Below are 20,830 nucleotides of genomic sequence, written 5' to 3' on the forward strand. Positions count from 1 at the left end.
CCTCTGTTTGATAAAGTTCTTGCTGAGGAGGAGTTACATGTCGCCAGTAGACTCGGACAAGGTTCCATGCTACTCGATGTGGCGAAATATTTATCAGTATTGAGTAAGCTACCACGTGTGCTAGATGTGTGTGCCACGCTTCAGTACAATCCCGAGTTCTACCATTGGTTTCTATCCTAGTGAAATGACAAGGTCTCGGACAAATGTATGCACACATATATATATCCAATGATTTTCGTATCACCTTGTATAGACATTATCAACACACACAAGCCATAACAAGTCAAGCGCAGACAGACAAATCGAGGCTGCCAAGCTATGCTAGGCCGGTTCCATATTCACCAGATCATGCCCGCCTCCGGGCAAAGAGCACGTGCTCTGCATTACCACCATGGTAGCTCTGTCCAACATCCCTAAGGACGTAAGCAGGGCGCAGTCTCTCTCTCTCTATATACATGATCCCCTCCCCGGCCTATCCTTCTGAGGAGGAGCCTTCCAAATGCAAAACCACCAACCGACCCAACTCAGCGTGAGTCAAGACTTGCTCGTAGTTAGCAGCCAGAGGGACACCATTACAAGAGTCCAACATGTTCCGCACTTCCTCTTCTAATCACGTACGTTTGATAACCCACACCAAGTACCTCCTATGAGAACGCTCTTATCCTGTATCAAAGCCTAACTCTTGGATTGCATTTTGTAGGTTTCTAGAAGAAAAACATGGAGAACCACGGTCAGCTGGCATGCAAGGATGCTCTTCGCACACGCCGAGAGCATGCGGCACACGGCTCTCCACCGGAGCACTATGTGCCCACACTTAAGAGATATGCAAAGAAGCGCAGACCTAAACGGCACCACCCGAACGAAGGCCTAAAGATCCTCAGGCTAGGAAAGTCAGAGCTCGTCTAAGCGTGCAACCCATGGCAACACCGGTTGCACAAATCCCCCACAAGCGCTCAGGCACCAAATGCCCAAGAGCAGAAAAGGCAGCCAAGGATAGGGAAGAATTCAACGAGTTGGTTAAAAGCATTCTAGACCTGGCGGCGGCCCAGGACTATACCATCCACGTCCCGACCGACATGTGCCCCACCCGACCTCACAACAATCGCGCACCAGCACCAACCCAGTCGCCCAACCAATCGGACTTGCCCCGCCTAATAGAAATTGACTAAGCCTTGCGATGCACGAGCAACTTAACATGTGTTGTCTTTTTGATGGGTGAAAGGGAAACTCCCCACTCATACCACTTCTGCTGTCCATAGCTAATGTATGCCGAACCTTTAACAAGCGATCACCTATGCGGTGAGATTAACATTATACTAGTTTGGAAAGTCATGTTTTAACTCAACTGCATCTGTTGAATTACTTAACGAAATCAAGCATATGCTCTCACGACGTGACAAGTGGATGCAGGATAACACAGGTCTTCGTGCAAACGTGTTCAGCGTCTGGATCACTGCAAAACCACAACAAAGTCACGCGGCTGAACGCGAACTATCACCCTCGCAAGTGCACACATCATGCGAACCCACGCATAGTCAGGGGCTTTCTTGGGTCATGCTCTGTGCTCATGACGGGTGTCACCACAATCGCACCAATACCGCAACAATGGCTCCCCTAAACAACGAGGATAGGGTAAAATCATCACGACCATATCCATTTCCTGAGCCTCCGATGTTGGACATGTCCCGACACATTGAAAGGCTCATAGCCTCCGCATGTTGCAAAAGTTGTATTGTGGCCAAAAAAAAAAAAAAAAAAAAAAAAAAAAACCTAGATCACAACACCACACCTAGGGGCCCTCAAATCAGGTGTGTCCAGTGCCCTTGGTCGGCTAGCTCCACCCTTAGTCCCCTAGCCCCCTAGCACCCCCCACAATCGTTCAGGGCACCTCAAGGGCAAGACATACCTAGGGAGCCTGTCTCACCTATGGTTAGACCTGTCACCCTGACCCACTCCCACAATCCCCCCTGGCACTCTGCCTTAATTTCAGTGCAATCAATTGTAATTGTGCAATCACAATGTACAAAATGTCGCATACGTCTCCACGTGTACTTCTTTCCATCCAAAACGACCTTGTTTACTCCACATGTCATTTGGCGAAACCCGCCTGCAGTCTTCTACCTACGTAATATCTAAGTATGCAGGGGCACTCACCTAATCTCTGCACCAAAGTATACACACAGTTTGGGGCCTCAAGTGCAGGACAATACTCCAGGCTTGCTTAGAGTTCAACCTGTCTCCCAAACTAATCAAAATATGTATTGTGCACGATAAAGAAGACTAGCACTACCCCTTAGGGAGAGACCCCATGAGAGGTTTTTCAATTGCAGGTATTGAAGATCCGACGAAGGTGTCGTTCGCTCTTCATCCACACTCCACTCTGAATTCCTATCCTTATCACCCGGTAAGCCTGTCATGAATCATAATGTACAAAATCCTCACCAAATCGCCACTTGTACTCCATCAGTACAACACCTCCAAAGAACAGCCTTACCACCAACTCTCGTTGCCCTACCACCTACCACCTACCACCACTTAACCCATCAACGTGCCCCCAACAACCTTTCTCCCCCCCACTACCAACACTCCACCTTGGCTACAACCGATGTCCTTGCCACCCACGTCTTCGGTGCATGCTAACGCCTACTACTTACGACGATGAGTGCCATGGGACTGGCACTTGTCTAGGAGGGGGTAATGTTAACCCCAACACAAAGAAAGCAAAAGGAAATAAAAAAGACGCAGGGCAAAGGCGAAAAAAAGGTAGCCCGACTGAAGAAAGAAGAGGAGAAAATGTCAAAAGCGCAAGGGCAACCTTAAAAAGTCCAAGGCAAATGCAAAAGGGGAAAGGTGCATTTTAAAATACAAAGGTGCACTTTGAAATATTGTAAAAGAGTGCCAGGTGGTGGAAAATTCGGAAAGCTAAAACAGAAGACAAAGACAAAGGCCAAGGCAAAGAGAAACGAAAGACAAAGGCACACAAGGAAAAGCGCAAGTCAAAACTATTGTAAAATAGCGCAACCGCATCATAGTTTAATTCAAGGAGCGTCGGGCTCTCACCCGTGCAATTTGTAAATGTAGATGAGCGGTGGAAAGGAAGCTAGGGAGAGAGAAGGACAATGGGAAAAAGGGCCACCGGCCATGTAAGAAAGGGGAAAAGGGGATGACTGCCCAAAAGGGATTTAGGGTTTTGTATATAAAGTTGAAAAGTGAATGAGAAGCTCATTCTTGTGTGTGAAAAAAAGTGGCTCTCTTCTTCTTCTTCTTCTTCTTCTTGCTTGCTTGAGCTTGTACTTGAGAGAGGGAGTTTGAGAGTGTGAGGGAGTGAGCGTGTGAGGGTGAGGGACCGTGGGATGAAGAAGCTCTCCATCTTCTCCTCTCTTCTTCTCTTCTCTTGCTCACGGTGATAGAGCTTGGATCGTGGAGCTTGAGGATGGAGCTTGCTTGAAGCTTGCACTTGGATCGTGGAGCTATCGGAGTGCGCGGGAGAGGAGGTAACTCGAACGGCATGGAGATAAGCTCACTACACCCGTAGATATGGATGGCGCATTGGCTATGTGAGAGGTAGCCATTAGTACTCGGCTTGGAACGCTTGAAACAATAGGCGGTCCGTGGGTCTTGGTGGTTGAGCGAAAGCTCCCACTACATGAGCAAGAAAAGCTTAGAACATCAAGTGAATGGCATCCAGACATCTAAGATTCATAGAGCATACGTCCAATATAAGCATAAAACTCGATATATTCTTCAAGCTCGTAACTACATAAGCCATTGAAATAACCAAGGCATGTAACCACACTCATAATCAATGTAACAAAGATCAAATCTCAACTCAAAAGCATTCCATAGCATATCAGAAAGTATGCATAACAATTAAAATAGCGACACATCTACTAGGTATCCCATAAAGCATCAATGAGCATTAGGCACAAGCTTTTCACTGATAAATGCTTGTTGTCATATTATTATAGCACTAAAATAATAGTGAATTTTGAGCTATTTCAAGCTCAAATCAATCTCAAAAGCATAACTATACCATTTGGGCACCAAAATAGCATCCCTGAAGCATCAAATATGCATTATGGAATTTACTATTTGTTGGCCAAACCAGAATAGTTCTATTATATGTGAAATAGAGAACAAAGAATTTACACAAAATTGACTTTGTGAGTGCCTAGATTTGTGGCTCTCATCACACTCTTTGTTTTTAGCTATAGAATGCCTAAATCTGATAATGTATGCAAAAGTTATGGCCAATATACAATAGTGCTATCAAGTTGGCATAACTATCCACGACTTCTACAACATGCTCTGTATCCACTCAAAAATGGATAAAATGACTACTCCTCAGCTCAATAAGCACTCAACAATGTTCAACTAAGCCTTTAGGAAGCTCCACAACAAGTGCGGAGCAAGCTAGAACAAGTCGGAAGAAGGAAAGACTCAATACATATCTCGAGAGAAAGAAACAATGGTTGCCATGAAACCTTGAGTTAAAGCTTTGAATTCGGCTAGCTAAAGCAAAGAATGGATACCGACTGAAGGGAGTGAACTCGAAGTGGAAGCATGCAAACGAAAGCAAGAGCTATGGGAGAGAGAGAGAGAGAGAGAGAGAGAGAGAGAGAGAGAGAGGCAAGATGTGGGAACTCCAACAGTCACAATGTATGACTAGCCTTCCCTTTATTCAAATGTCACTAAAAGAATAAAGAATCAAGTGACAATGATTGGCACCCACCACCTGCGGTGTAGAGGTGTATGGGTACTATCAATATAGTAATACATGGGCGGCTAGCCACAGGGCACCTTTATCACTGACAATGAATCCTCATCTCAAGACTCCTACCCTAAAGTATAATATGATTGTTTAGAAGGAAAATGAGATATGAGAAAAAAAAGGAAAGAGAGAAAACTACCCAACATGGTGTACATGTCATTACACCTAAGGATTCTCAAGTTAGAATTGCTTGGTGACTCTTGTTGATGGGCTCAATCTCTAACCCCCTAGCCCTCTTTCCTTACATGAAATCATAAGCATGTAACGAATATGACATGGCTAGAAAACTTGAACCCCTAGATTTACTACACTGCTCAACCCCTTGTTATCGCTTGGGTCCTCAAGTGTAGGGACATTCCTTAGGAGTTTCGCTCACCTAGGTTGGACCCACCTCCAAATCCCACATTGGCTCACTACATATGTAAGCTTTGGGCATTGCCTATAAGTAATTACCTTGTATGGTGGTGCGCAGATCGGTCGCAGATAGCTCACGTAGTGAATCCCTGAAGGTCCCCAATAACAATGAACTCTACCTTTTTGCACAAAAAACAATGCAAAAGCTTGAACGACAAGAGACAAGAGACAAATTGGGTTCAATCTCCCCCATGCCTTGTGTGAGCGCTTCACAAAGCATGTATTTTATGTATATTTCAATCTTCATGCTCAATAATAGCCCAATTTACAAAAATATGACAAGCTTTTAGCTTTTGAGTTTGCTTTCTACAAAAATAGGGAAATAAAGCTAATGGACGGTGCCCATAGAGTCTAGCACGCCCAATCTCAATGTCCAAATAGAAATAACATATCCGTGCCCATAGGCGCATACAAAATAATAATCAATAATCAATGTCTCAATAGACATAACAAAATATAGGCGTGGAGCCTATCAAAATATAGTCCAAAGGTCGAATACCCGCTAGACTCCAATGCTTTCCTCCGCCACTGCTGCTATCTCTACACATCAACTGAAGCATTCACAATCGTTAGTAAAACAATACAATTAAACCGACAAAAGTGAATACCTAGCAGTCTTCAGCTACATAAATAAATCAACTGGTTAGAAATAAATCCTAACCTTAATTTATTACGAGTGCGCACTCTAAACTCATAAACGTTTATTAATTTAATATGCATTTTGCGGAATCACCCACTATAGAATCACCCATGTACACACTAAATTAATGAAACGCCCGAAAAGGACAGGCGTCCCCATCAACTTCTCGCACAAAGAATCCTCTTTGTGTATGAGCCCCGGTCATCTAAGTTTACGGAATCCACCGTAAAACCTCACGGAATCCACCGTGGCACAGAATCCACCGTGGAATATGGTTCCTGGCATCATACCCCCGGGGTGGGATAGTAATTGATCTCAATTGCTATTAGCTCAATGTGGAGCTAACAGAGTGGGGAAAGCATTTAAGTCTCTAGCGTGCATCCATTGTGCTTCCTCTACAGGATGGTTTTTAAATTTTACTAGATATCTAGAATACCTTCGGCCAGTTCTAGTGGTCATGTAATCAGTGTCTATGATGGCTTCTGGTTCAAGTATTTCAGTTTCTTCCTCTAGTAAAGGTGGGTTTTCATAAACAGGGTGGATAGGTAATTGGCCTCTAAATGGTCTCAATAAACTGATATGAAATGTATTGTGAATTTTCCAATGAGATGGCAATTCTAACTTGAATGCATTATCATTAATCTTATGAATGATTCTAAATGGTCCATAAAATCTAGGAGCTAATTTGACAACTAGATGTCTATCCACACTTTGCAGTCTACGCTTTTCTATTCTAAGCCAAACATAATCATCAACTTTGAAATTCATAGCTTGTCTTTTCTTGTTGGCTTGTTTGGTATATGATTGTTGGGCTTTAGCAATCATATCCTTAACCTCATAAAAAATACTGTTGTGCATAGTAGCTATATCATCAGCACTCTGAATTTTATTAGACAAGGATACAACAGGGGTAGATAATCTATATCCATAAATGACTTCAAAAGGTGCTTTCTTTGTAAATGTGTGCGGTGTATTGTTATATGCAAACTGTAATAAATGCAAATGAGTATCCCATGTTTGAGGTTTAGAGATAGTGTATGCACGTAAAAGATCTAAAATAGTGCTATTTGTGGCTTCTGTTTGTCCATTTGTTTCTGGATGAAATGCAGATGAGAAATCAATCTTTGTGCCTAGATTTGCAAACAGTGTAATCCAAAAATTGTTACAAAATCTAGAATCACGATCTGAAATAATCACTTTTGGCAATCCATGGTTAGTAAAAACAGTTTTCAAAAATAACTGTGCTGCTTGTGATGCTGTTAAAGTTTTCTTACATGCAATGAAATATGCTTGCTTACTAAATCTATCTACAATTGTCCAAATCATGTCATGGTTAGATTTAGTATTTGGTAAACCAGTAATGAAATCCATAGATATATGTTCCCAAGGTTTAGATGGAATAGACAAAGGCATTAGTAATCCATACTGTTTACCATGATGTCTCTTTATTCTTTGACAAATCAAACATTCAGAAACGAAATTAGATACATCTACATCCATATGCGGCCAATAAAAATCTTCAGTTAACATGCGTAATGTAGATATGATACCTCTATGACCTTGATATGGGGGACAATGAATTTCATTCAAAACAAAAGATCGGAATGGAATAGTAACACACAGTCTCTTTTCAAAAAACATAAATCCATCATTATATGATAATGAATCAACAGGAATGAAATTATTTTGAACTAATTTTTGCCAATCAGAATGAAAAGTAATATCCTGGTGATATGTGTCTTTCATAGCAATCAAAGAATCAAAAGATATGATAGAAATATTATGAATTGCAGGTCTTCTACTCAATGCATCATCAACTATATTTTCTTTTCCAGGTTGGTATTGAATGATAGGATGAAAACTTTGAATGAAGGAAGCCCATTTGATATGACGGTCAGAAATTTGGGGTTGGCTAAGTAGATGTCTAATGCTTTGCTGGTCAGTCTTTATCATGAATTTTGAACCCATTAAATAGTGCTTCCACTGTTTTAATGCTTGTACAACTGCTAATAGTTCTTTGTCATAAGTGGAATATTTGAGCTCAGAGGGTTTCAGCTTAGAACTAGAATATGCTATTGGATGATTGTCTTGCATTAGTACGGCTCCTATTCCTGATCTGCTAGCATCGGTCACAACTAGAAAGAATGGTCTGTTAAAGTCAGGTAACTGTAGAACAGGGGCATTAGTTAATGCACGTTTCAGTAAATCAAAGGATTTCTGCTGAGTTTCAGTCCATTGATAAATAATTCCTTTCTTAAGAAGTTTTGTTAATGGTAAAGCAAGTAATGAAAAATTACGTACAAACTTCCTATAGAAACTAGCAAGACCAAGGAATGAGCGTAATTCATGTACATTCTTAGGAACAGGCCAATGCAATATTGCATCAATTTTCTTAGGATCAACTTTAATTCCTTCTTTTGATACAATATGACCTAAATATTCTATTTCTGTCTTAAAGAATTCACTCTTTTCAGGATTTGCAAACAATTGATTTTCTTTCAGTAATTGAAAAACTAATTATAAATGTTCATAATGCTCTTTTTCACTTTGACTAAACACCAAAATATCATCAAAGAAAACAATCACACAATACTGATATTTCAGAAAAATACGGTTCATCATTCTACTGAAAGTAGCAGGTGCATTGGTCAATCCGAATGGCATGACTAAGAATTCACAATGGCCAAACTGTGTTCTGAATGCAGTCTTAAATATGTCGGATTTATCTAGCCTCACCTGATGATATCCAGACTTAAGGTCAATTTTACTAAATATAGAAGATCCTTGCAGTTTGTCCATAAGGTTATCAACTCTAGGTATAGGATACCTATTCTTTACAGTGATCTTATTTAATGCTCGGTAGTCAATACACATACGATAGGTATTATTCTTTTTCTTGACTAAGAGTACAGGTGCACCGAATGGAGAACTGCTAGGTCGAATTAAGCCTCTATTTAGTAATTCTTCAACTTGACTCAGGATTTCTTTTTACTCTATTTGATTGTGCCTATATGGTGCTTTGCAAGGTGGTTGTGTGCCAGGTATTAGATCAATCTTATGGTCTTCTGGACATGAAGGAGGTAAACCTGGTGGTAGGTCTTGTGCAAAACAGTCCTTAAAATATGCAAGAAATTCCTTATGCCTAGGGTGCATATGATTTTCCTTTGCATGCAATTCATTCACCCAAATGAGATATGATTTAGTATTCTTGCGTAGTGCATGTTTTGCTTGAGTATGCGAAAGCAGTGGAAAAATATGAGATGTATGCATACCATATAATGTAATAGATTTTCCTTGAAAATTAATATTCATTGTGTGTGTGGAATAATCTATATTTGGATTATGCTGGTGTCTCCATGGCATTCCTAAAATAATGTCGCTTGACTGTAATGGGACAACTAAGAAATTTCTTCTTTCAATGTATGAACCAATTTGAATTTCTAAATCTTGTACTTCTTGTGTGCCATTGTACCTAGTGCCTAAAAATGCAGCTTTTATGCGATAATGCGTAGGTACAGTATGCAATTTTAATTCCTTTACCAATTTGGCTGAAATAAAGTCATGAGTACTACCGTCATCATGCAATATAGTTCTTTCCTTTCCATGCACCAAACATCTCATAGTTAATAATGAATGTGGGGTAGGCATACCTGGTAAAGTGTCGGAAGTAGTAGTAGGATCATCCTCATCTTCAGTGAAATCTGGCATATCCTCATGCTCGTCTTTGTCCATGGCTCCAAGATAGTTGATATGTGCTGGTGGCTTCTTTGAATGACAATTTGCTGCGAGATGCCCTGGCTGGTGACATTTATAGCATACTATTGGCTTGGCTTTGGTCACATTATTTGCAATGGCTGGAAGTCTGGGTACATTTGGATTTGCTTGTGGAATAGGCTTTGGATTTGGATTGACAGTGGATGGTAATGCAGGTGGTTTAGGCCAATTCTTGCGGAAAGATGGTGATGAGAAACGACCTGGATTAAACCTTCTAAAATTGGAATTGAATTGTTTAGATCCATAATTACCGTTGGCTTGGAATTGCTGTGGTCGTCTATCTCTTCCGCGTAACTTATCTTCAGTGTTGTGAGCTAAGGAGATGGCGTCTTCAAGGGTAGCAGGCTTGAACATGTTCACTTCAGCGTAGTAATGTCCAAGAAGTCCAGACATATACTTCCGCTTATGTGTCGTCTCTGGTACGTCTTCAAGCATGCGTAGCTGTAGGAGTGCATTCCAAAAACGCTCTGTATACTGTGGAATAGACTCACGATCTCGCTGTTGAAGTAAATCCCATTGCTTGATAGTCTTCTCATGAAATTGCGGTGGAAGGAAATTCAGCATGAACTTCTTCTTGAAATCTTCCCATGTAGTAGGACATTCTATGCTCTTGCGGACTACAGTCCACCAAAGTGATGCTTTGTCTATCAGATGGTTAGTAACACACTTGATTTTATCTTTTTCTGGATAAGTTTCCTCATGGAAATAGTCATCAAACTGGCTAATGAATGATAAAACAGTCTTTCCTTCTTGTATACCATTGAAAGTGCGAAACTTGAAACTTCGTTTACTTATCTTTGATTCCTTGCAAATGGTTTGTGCTTCAAGAGTGGCGTTGATGGTACGGCGAATCAAATCTTCAGCTTGAGGTTCTTTATCGGTGGACGCTCTTTGTAGTTTTGTCAATTGCGCTTGCAATGCTTGCCTAGCCCTTCGCTCTTCTTCCAATTGTAGCATGATTAGATCTAGCTTTTGTTCCATGGTAGGCTCAGGTAGGTCGTCTTCAGTCATAGGATCATCCATATGTGGGATCGTCATCCTGTAAAACTCAACAAACCTTTCTTACTCAAAATCAAGTTAGCGGGATGAGCGTAGCTCAAATTTGGGGTTACAAGGCTATGTATTTTTAGGTATTTCTTTGTCTATTTTCAGAAAATCTGCAATATTTCCGTCTCCGTTTGCTGAAAGTACTTCAACAAACTTTTAGATAGGTAGAACACCTTGCTACGAACAACTTTCCAGTTCAGAGTTTTTGCATACGAACAAGTCTTCTAGGAGTTTTAAGCACTAGTCAGTTCTGATTTAGTCTGACTTGCAGAGTTGCAGACTTAGCAGACTTGCAGAGTTGTTGACTTGCTGAACTTAGGCTGACTTGCAGAACTTACAGGACTTGATTCCACTTGACTTGCTGAACTTGACTTTGGTAGCGCAGGACCTGGAGTTTGCCAACTTGTGTGTCTTGTTAGAGACTTGCAGAGAGTTGAGTGACTTAAGCTTAAGTAATTAAGCTTAAGCTTATTAAGCTTAATGGAGGACTAGCAGGGCGGCGTCAAATTTTCGTGGGGGGGGGCCGTTTTTTGCGCCGTGATTTTCGGAATGATGCCGTCTGCCCACGATTTGATTATTGAAGCCTTCCTAAGCTTAAGATTAAGCTTTGATATAGTAATTAACTTGAATTTGAGAAGAGCTTATCTCTGTTTTCAACGACTTGATGAAGGAGATAAATACGTGGTCCTCCGCCTGCAGAGCCTGGTCCTTCCCGATCTGACAGTGGAAATAGGGGTTCTTGATCGCCAGAAATCTGCCTGTATCGACGGTTCGTGATGAGATTGACTGTAGAGCCCGTTTGTTCCTGGAGCTCCACCTTCGCCCGAGATTGGTAGCGATTGGAAGCTCTTGATCTCAACTCCGCTCTGATACCACTAGTGCGCAGATCGGTCGCAGATAGCTCACGTAGTGAATCCCTGAAGGTCCCCAATAACAATGAACTCTACCTTTTTGCACAAAAAACAATGCAAAAGCTTGAACGACAAGAGACAAGAGACAAATTGGGTTCAATCTCCCCCATGCCTTGTGTGAGCGCTTCACAAAGCATGTATTTTATGTATATTTCAATTTTCATGCTCAATAATAGCCCAATTTACAAAAATATGATAAGCTTTTAGCTTTTGAGTTTGCTTTCTACAAAAATAGGGAAATAAAGCTAATGGACGGTGCCCATAGAGTCTAGCACGCCCAATCTCAATGTCCAAATAGAAATAACATATCCGTGCCCATAGGCGCATACAAAATAATAATCAATAATCAATGTCTCAATAGACATAACAAAATATAGGCATGGCGCCTATCAAAATATAGTCCAAAGGTCGAATACCCGCTAGACTCCAATGCTTTCCTCCGCCACTGCTGCTATCTCTACACATCAACTGAAGCATTCACAATCGTTAGTAAAACAATACAATTAAACCGACAAAAGTGAATACCTAGCAGTCTTCAGCTACATAAATAAATCAACTGGTTAGAAATAAATCCTAACCTTAATTTATTACGAGTGCGCACTCTAAACTCATAAACGTTTATTAATTTAATATGCATTTTGCGAAATCACCCGCTATAGAATCACCCATGTACACACTAAATTAATGAAACGCCCGAAAAGGACAGGCGTCCCCATTAACTTCTCGCACAAAGAATCCTCTTTGTGTATGAGCCCCGGTCATCTAAGTTTACAGAATCCACCGTAAAACCTCACGGAATCCACCGTGGCACAGAATCCACCGTGGAATATGCCTCCTGGCATCATATGGAGGGATGAAGTGGATCAGCACCCATCAATGACTACTTTTACCTCATCATCAACCCCTCACTTCTTCTAAAAGACCCCTTCACACCACCATGAGTATCATGGGACCAACATAGGGTAACCTTAAGAGATTTATATCAATGACAAAGGGACATGTATTTAAATTTCCAAATTCTTCGATTAAAGTAGTTAAAGTTAAAGTTGAAGGTGTAATTTAAAATGCCAATCGATAAAGAAGGAGACATCAAGGAGTCAAGTACACTAACTTTTGAAAATAGTAGCTATCTAATAATAACAACAACTAAAACAACAAGTTGGAGTCGAGAGACTAAAAACAACCACAAGATACTACAACAAGAGACAAAAAAATAATAGGATAATTTTTTGAGCTATTTTAGGCAGCAGTGTTGTAAAAATAACAGATCAATGTAAATTTTAAAGTTCAATAAAAAATCAAGACAGGCTTAGAATCTTGAAATACATAGATGGAAATCATAGAATCCAAGAATTGGGCTCACTAGTGTGAAAAGTATAATCATTTCTAGTAAAATTTGTCATCTCATGAGTATATTCAATTTTGGGAATATTGTTTCTAAAATCATGGATAAATACTTGACTCTTAGCACAATTATGCAACCGGGTAAAAATCTCATAAACTAGCCACAATGGCCTATGGACATTGTAAGTATATAGATTTTAGAGAAAAATGGAAGTAGGAATGCACCTGTCAAGCCTAGAGTATTCTAAGTTAAAAAAAGCTCATTATTTTGTATGATAGTTGTAAGCTTTGGTTTTCTCTCTTTGTCTCCTTTTAATCACACACACACACACACACACACACACACACACACACACACACACACACACAAGAGCTTCTCATGTCTACCCTCTTGTATCCCTCTTCTTTTCCCTATTCTTTCCTTTTATAATCTTCTATCATGGGAGTGCATTTGGAGGGATGGAGGATGATTAGAGGTGCATGGAGCTTCCATAGCTTTCCAACTTGGATCACATGGGCACCAAAGGTTCCCCTTCTATGGTTGGACTACAAAGAAAGATGGAGAACACATTGATGAGTCTATCTCGCATTCTCTTGTTATCTTTTCTTGCATTCATGGGCTTGACTGGAGTAGGCATGAGTAGAGGCTTGAGATCGGGAAGCGGAGGCATCTATACTAGAGAAGGATGAACTATGAAAGTGTGGAGCTCTTGAAGGAATAAGAGATTCTGTCTTATCCCACTTATTGAGCTACTTGTGTCGGCTTGACATATGACATTGATTGCTCCTTAACAAGAAGAGCTAATTGATTGACTCAAAATACGGATGGCTGGCTATTACAACTCAGGACCATTTGAAGTATAGTCCTCCCATCACAAAGCTGGCCTAATCTTGCAGCAATCCTCTTATGCATCCCCACAATTGAAAGAACCCCCTAAACATGGACCATGTCTCGGTGCCCATGATCAGTCTCCTTGTTGAAGGAAAAGGGAAGTGATACACTGTATGTCCTCTTCTTGTTGCATCTCCCACTCTGTGAATGGATTAGGCTTTGTTGTCATATTGTTACCTAGCATCCTTAAATTAGCACTAACAAGCTTGATGTTTCGCATTCATATTATCTTTTTCAATGCCTATTACACATGCAAACAATTGGGACAGTTTGCAAGACAATGTCTAACCAACTTAAAGGAAGGGAAATAGGTAGCTTAAGTAGGAGCCTCCTTCAGCAAGCATAGCTTTTGTGCCTAAAGACGGAAAGAGATAATGAAGGCAAAATGATAGAAAGGGAAAGACAAAGGCGACTGAGGTTCACATTGTTCTATAATCATCACATGAATCACTTGCCCTAAATCAACTTGCTTGTAGAAGGGCTAGGAGTGTTCTAGGAAGGTCTCTTCCCCGGCGTGTCACCTCTGCCACGTGTAAGAGGGGAAAGCCAGCCCAACAAAGAAACGAAGAAGAAAGAAATTAAAAAGAAAGGGATAGACTGAGGGATCATTTTAGAGTCTAGCTTATCGAGGTAGCCATGGTACTAATGCAGAAGTTCTCGAAGAAGCAACCGGGCTTTTCTGACGTTACAAAGGAACTATGAAGCATACTTGATCTGAGGCACGGTTTTTACGCCATGGCGAATACTCGAAGTTACAGTTCCTCTTCTTCCTTGCAGTTTCTTCCTCAAGAAGACACTTCCTTTCATGGGAGACGGTCACCTTCAATGGCAACAGCTCGATCTCTATCTTCGTCGTCTTCCAATTGTCCCATGGCCTTAGCTGCCAATGCCGGAGAGCACGTGCTTTCAAGAGGTCTCCCTCAACTGAAAACGAGGCATCAGGTAGTTAGAATTAGGGTTACGGTTTGAGTAAATTCTCATTTGGTTCTTGTGGTATCGGGTCCCTGCATACGCACAACCATCATGTTGTGCTCATGATAGTGTCAATGCAGGGACAGACGCTTTTTTGTAAATACTTACCTTTTCTAAACAGTAAGCCAAGCTTTGATGATGGAGATACATGGATGAACTTAAGAAAGGATTTCACATACAGTAGTAGAATATCTGAGATTTGTTGTCATTGCACTTATATTTTATGCAAGTGCTACTAGAACAACCACCCATATAGTAGCTGTAGAACATCTGAGATTTGTTGTCATTGCACTTGTATTTTATGCAACTGCTGCTACAACAACCACCCAGACATGTTAGATCTGGACAGAGACTCGAAGACATTATTTTGGACAAATGTTGAAAATTAGTCATAAGCATACCTTGTTTTATCAAAGATACGCTGAATTTTCTTTTGAAAAACTCTCAATTTGGTCAAACTGCTCAATATATGAGTAAACTTCTAACATAGTGAAAATACATCATTCTGGAGCATTTTGTGCTTCGGAAGGGCTATCACAAGTTCAATGGGAATCTCTTCCCTAGGCAAGTCCAGAATAGCCAATGGCTGTAACTTTTCCACTACTTTCATTTTACTTGGTTTTGAAGCATGCTATATATCACATCCCTCATGTATATGTGAATATGTTGCTCCATTTGAGGCCAAAAGAAGTGGTGGGATGGTAGGACCTTGACCACAATGCTCCATAGCTGGTGCATCATGCGTCTCTTGAGAAATGATAGCCTTGTAAGGTCTCGCAACAATATACAAAGCCTATTGTGAAAACACAAGCATCCACCTTTGAGCACAAAGCTTCAAAGAAGACATTGTTGGCACTGATGCCTCTCTGGACCAAAATTTGGATCAGCCTCATGGAGCTTCTTCATAGGAGTGAAGAAATTCTATAATAGAGATGAGATCATTGTCATTGCATGGGATTGTTGTTAGAAAAGCAAAACATGCAAGCGAATAATGAAAGACACAATCGATAAAAGAGATAATGCACAAAATATAAACCAGGAATAGGAATCCATTATGACAGAGTACAATGGTTGAGTGGTAGGTCACACACTCCACAAGCTCCCTCTCTCCGCACCAAGAATTTGCAAGTACTTGAATGGATAATGGACTATGGCCACACTTCCTCCTTTTATAGAAAAAAATAAAGGAGTTGTCCTGTCATAAAATATGTTGGCCTATTACAATAAAAAATAAAGAGAGTATCCATAAATTAGGTTGTGGGTGCTTGTGTGAACCTGTGATATGACCCTCTCTTAGAGCATAGGTGAATAAGTAATGAACAAGAAACCTAGGATGCACCATGGATACTCCAGTAGCATGCGCTTTGTTGGATGCATCTCGGTAAGAAAGCACCTTGAAGAAGAAGTCCAAATGTCATAATCCCTCTTTGATAGCAAAGTTGTCAAGCTAGCTACCTTGTGTCAAAAGTGACTAACAAAAGAAGGCTTTGATACTATGTCAAAAATGACTAAGAGACCAAAGAGATAGTAGGGTTTTCGAGGAGAAACATAGTGTGTACTACAAACATTGAGAGAGGAGAAACACTCAAAAACACAAGAACGCGATGATGATAGTGCACTAAATCATACTATGAGAAGAAAAGCCAATACAAGCTCAAAAGATGATTGCACTGTTTTGTTTGACTTAGGCAGCAGCAACTGTGGGAATTTGCACAATGAAGAGAGTGAAACAGAGTCCTCTATGTAGTGGGCTATCAAAGTAATCACTAGAAGGTGAAGGATAGTTGTTGAGGGAGTGAACCATAGTCCTTAGATGTCATTGGAGATGAGGAAGATGATCACCAATTGGCGAGGGAGCGAAGTGTAGTCCTCAGATTCCGTCGGAGATGAGAAAGATGAACACCAGTTGTTGAGGGAGCGAAGCACAATCCTCAGATGTTGGATTGTGACATGGGCTGCAAAATGCAAATCCCAGAGTGTGTTGGAGTTGTAAAACGCAAGGAAAGCAACCCAGATAATGATGCGAGGTGGAGTGTGATGACGCCAGACGCAGAGGACGTCCCTAGGCTGCAAAATGTAAATACTTGGGGTATGTTGGATAGACACGAGGGGTGAAGAGGTTGTTGTCAAATGAAGAATGCTGTCGCCAAGTGTTGGGAGCTGACATGAGATAGATGGAATGCCTCTAGATGCAAAAATCAAGTCACAAGAAGTTGCTAGGCCACCAATTGTGATGTCCTCCAATAGGGGTATGTGCAACAGTGGTGTGGAGAGAGAAGAGTGTCGGAGTGATGGAAGAAGAGGAGTGAAGAATAAATGAATCAATGGCCTATTCATAGGCATAAATTATCTAGGGTGATTCACCATTGAGTGGGTGCCCATTGATGAAATGACTAGAATGTGGACACTAGCTCTTTTTGGGGCTGTTAGTCTGTAAACTGAAGAAGTGGTTTCTCAACACCCTCTCTCATGCCCAAAAAGGGAGGAAGAAAGAGGAGCAAAGAAAGATATGAAGATGCAGAGGATCCCAAAGATCCAAGATTTTCACATGAAAGGTAACCTGTAGTAAGGAATAGTAGATGGGACGAACTATAGAGCTTGACTCCACCTTGGGAGAGAAGCCACTAGCTCCATAACTCCATGTTGGAAGGAATTCGAAGGCCTCATCACCAAGTTGTGGTTGAACCTCCAAGCCCTCGATCTAGGTGGTACTTGAAGATCTTGGTTATCAATAGGAGAAATGACTACTCCAAGATAGCCATCCCCAAAGAGTAAAGGGTGGGTGAAATACTTCATGATGAGTAGGTGCCCCCTCAGAGGGTGGTAGGGGATGGGCCCTCTCTCTAAATCCAAAGAAGTAGGAGCCCCTTGTCAGGGCAAAGAGAGTACACCCCCCTCTGAATCCCCCTCTGTGAGAGATAGGAAATTTAAAATCTCATGGATCATGGACTTTGAATCATCTGATGATGAAGGAAGTATCGCCGGTCATGCCAAAGAAGGTAGTTGGGGTGTCGAAGATATCGAAGAACTCCTAGAGGGCTCGAACTTGAGTACTCGAGGGTGGGGAAAGGTGAGGCTCGTGCTGAGCCAACTGTTCTGACTTCATAACCATAGTAAAGTATATTCTCAACATAAACCATGGCTGAAATTGTCAATGGCATTTACTAACATGTTGTTGTGCATGGAACCAGCTGTAAACCATTGAAAATTGAGCATAATTTGATCCTAAATTGATCATTTGCTGACTTGAGAACTGATCACAAACTGGTGCAAATGTGACCCTAAACTGATCACAAAGTAATTGCAAAAACTGATTAGTAACTAATGCAAAAATTGATGAAAAATTGATCCTAAAAGTGACCATAAATGGTTCTTAAATTGATAAAAAACTAATCAGAAATCGATCTCAAAATTGAGCCAAAAGTACAAGTCCAATCAATCATGAACCGATCCCAAACTGATGCAAAATATAGTCTTATGCATACATCTCACAACGACTAGTACACTTAATAGTGACCCCATGGCAGACATATTGTCAGGACAGTACCTTGGATGCATGTTGAATACATTTGAGATCCACTACAAACGAGAGTTGTCCACAACTACTAGAGGAGTGGAAGTGCTACCTTCCCTTTGAGCATCAGGTAATACTCTGGACCCTTGCTTTGTTGAACCTGCAAATTGAAGTTAGCTCTAACTAAAAGGCATTTAGGTAAAGCTACAACAACTGAGGGATGGTTTGCCAAGTCCTCTTCTTCCATCCATTTTGCATCCGTTGGTGAATGGTTTTAAAACTTCACCAAATATCTCTTGGAAGCTTTACCTCTAACCTTTCTTTCTTTAAAGGTAAAGCATGATAGACAAAAGATGCTAGACTTGTTGCAGCCCTTGCCTATTCTAGATAGGCCTTGGTAGAGCATTGCTATGGACTTTATTTTTGAGCTTCCTAGGATACCTACGAGGAATAATGGGATATGGACTATCATTTGCATGTTTAGCAAACATGCCCATTTTATTCTAGTGAGAAAGAAAATAAAGGTCGATCATATGGCATGCTTGTTTCTGCAACATATCTTTAAGTATCACGGTATGCCAGAGTTGATCGCCAGTGATCAAGACCCTCGGATAACCAATTTATTTTGGAAGGGGTTATTTGAGAATATGGGTACCATGCTGAAATTCTTATTATCCATCCATCCATAGATAGATAGTCAATTTGAGGAACCAAATTCCATAGTGTTAGATCGTTTGAGATGCTATGTTTTAGTCCACAAGACACAGTAGGAGCATCTGCCATTAGTTGAGTTTGCTTACAATAATACAGTGCATAGTCCCACTGGCAAAGCTCCGTTTGAGGTGGTTAAGGGTGGTAAGAAGGTACCACCTATCTTGTAGACTAAGGATAGATCTTTGAGGCTGATTGTTATGTGGAAAACTTGGATGCAACCTATGCAAAGATAAAGTATGCACTTTAGAGATCATAGAAAAAGCAAAAGGCAATTGATATCCATAGAGGTGCTTTGAAATTTGCAAGGTGTTTATGTATTGTTGCGTTTTGAAAATGCAAGATTGAAAAAGATGAAAGGAAGAGAGATATTATATTTGCAAGGCGATCATGTATTGCTGCGGTAAGTATGAGATACTATGGGCCCGTCAAGGTGTTAGAAAAGATCAGCAATGTGGTATATCGGTTGAAATTATCTCCACAATGGCGGATATATAGTGGCTTTCATATTAGTTTATAGAGGCCTTTTCATGGTAATGTACTAGAGGATATGTCTGCTAAAATGCAGCTTGAGGTTGAGGAATCGGATGAGATGTCATATCTCAAAACGGGCCAATAAAAGAAATGCTCCATTGCCTTGATTGTGGCATCAATACCTCTATATTCTGCGTATGGAGGAGCATGACTTTCAATGATAACTCTAGGCCTCAACTGCTTTGTGACATACAATTGTCCATGCATCATCAGAAATCCATGTCTTAGTAGAAAGTGCTCATGCCTTTGGCCATTGTACAACTGATTATAAACATTAGCAAAGTCTAAATCATTAACACATCGCTCTTTCATGGCATCCAACTCAACGCGATAAACTGTGCTGACAACTAAAATTTATGGCTTACGTGACAGCACATTAGCCACAACATTCTTTTTACCATCAATATGTACAATTTGAAAATGAAACATAGAGAGAAAATTTGCCCATCTCATATGCCTCTTTGACAACTTGTTTGCGTCAGAAAGTATCCCAAAGTCAGATGATTTGTTTGCATTGTAAAATCAGCCCCCAACAAATAATGCTTTTACCTAGACAATGCATGAATTATAGCCAAGAGCTTTTTCTTATAGACCTACAAATTCTTCTGTGCACAGTGGAGAATTCAACTCTCATAAGCCACAATACGGCCATCTTGCATAAGAATAGCTTAAATGCTATTACCACAAGCATCACACTGAACCACGAATGACTTTCTTAGATTGGACGCACAAGCACAGGATCTAAAGTCATCTTAACCTTCAACTTTTCAAATGCTGAAATTTCCACTACTATTCATCTAAATGGCACATCCTTCTTCTGCAATGCATGCATGGTGAAACTTGATTAAGCATTGAATTACAACAATTAATAACTAAGCATAAATTGAAATGCACACATTACCTTAACGATTTTGGACAATAGGCAATTGGTTGGCCCCAAAACTGGTGCCCCTTTTGGTATTTTTTAAACTTTGATTGCTAATGGCCAGTATACAAGCTGAGATTTCACAATGTTCTTTGTTGATCCAAAACCTCTTGTTGTACATAAAATCAACAAGCAATTTGATCCAATTACCCCTTGATTTTCACCAAGTATTAGTACAAATGGAATGACCAATTGGCCAGATGCTACCCCAATTTACAATGGATGGGCTAGCATCTGAAATCCCTGTCAATCATAAATTTCAAGTGCTGATTTCAGTGCACGATGCCTTCTTCTGTTGGCTTGGGTCCTAAGGTGGCTGTCAAACCCTAATTTTTGCAAAAATTTAGGGTTTATAGCAGAAATCCTCATGTTGTCCACCAA

General features: G+C 40.6%; 1 protein-coding gene across 2 annotated transcripts in view; it reads left to right on the forward strand.

Annotated features, from left to right (window-relative positions):
* The first annotated feature begins 14,315 nt into the window (after positions 1-14,315).
* LOC148033492 (uncharacterized) overlaps positions 14,316-20,830 on the forward strand; it is a 69,514-nt gene continuing 62,999 nt past the window's right edge. The window contains exon 1 of one of the 2 annotated variants that reach the window (XM_087681430.1): positions 14,316-14,735. In XM_087681430.1, coding sequence (XP_087537556.1) covers positions 14,529-14,735 — 207 coding nt within the window. In that variant the 5' untranslated portion in view covers positions 14,316-14,528. The remainder of the gene's footprint in view (positions 14,736-20,830) is intronic. The other variant, XM_087681431.1, reaches the window with a different exon arrangement.

Source organism: Lygodium microphyllum, chromosome 7 (genome assembly GCF_053477565.2).
Source record: "Lygodium microphyllum isolate KBCC chromosome 7, Lygodium_microphyllum_v1.1.10, whole genome shotgun sequence".
NCBI lineage: Eukaryota > Viridiplantae > Streptophyta > Polypodiopsida > Schizaeales > Lygodiaceae > Lygodium > Lygodium microphyllum.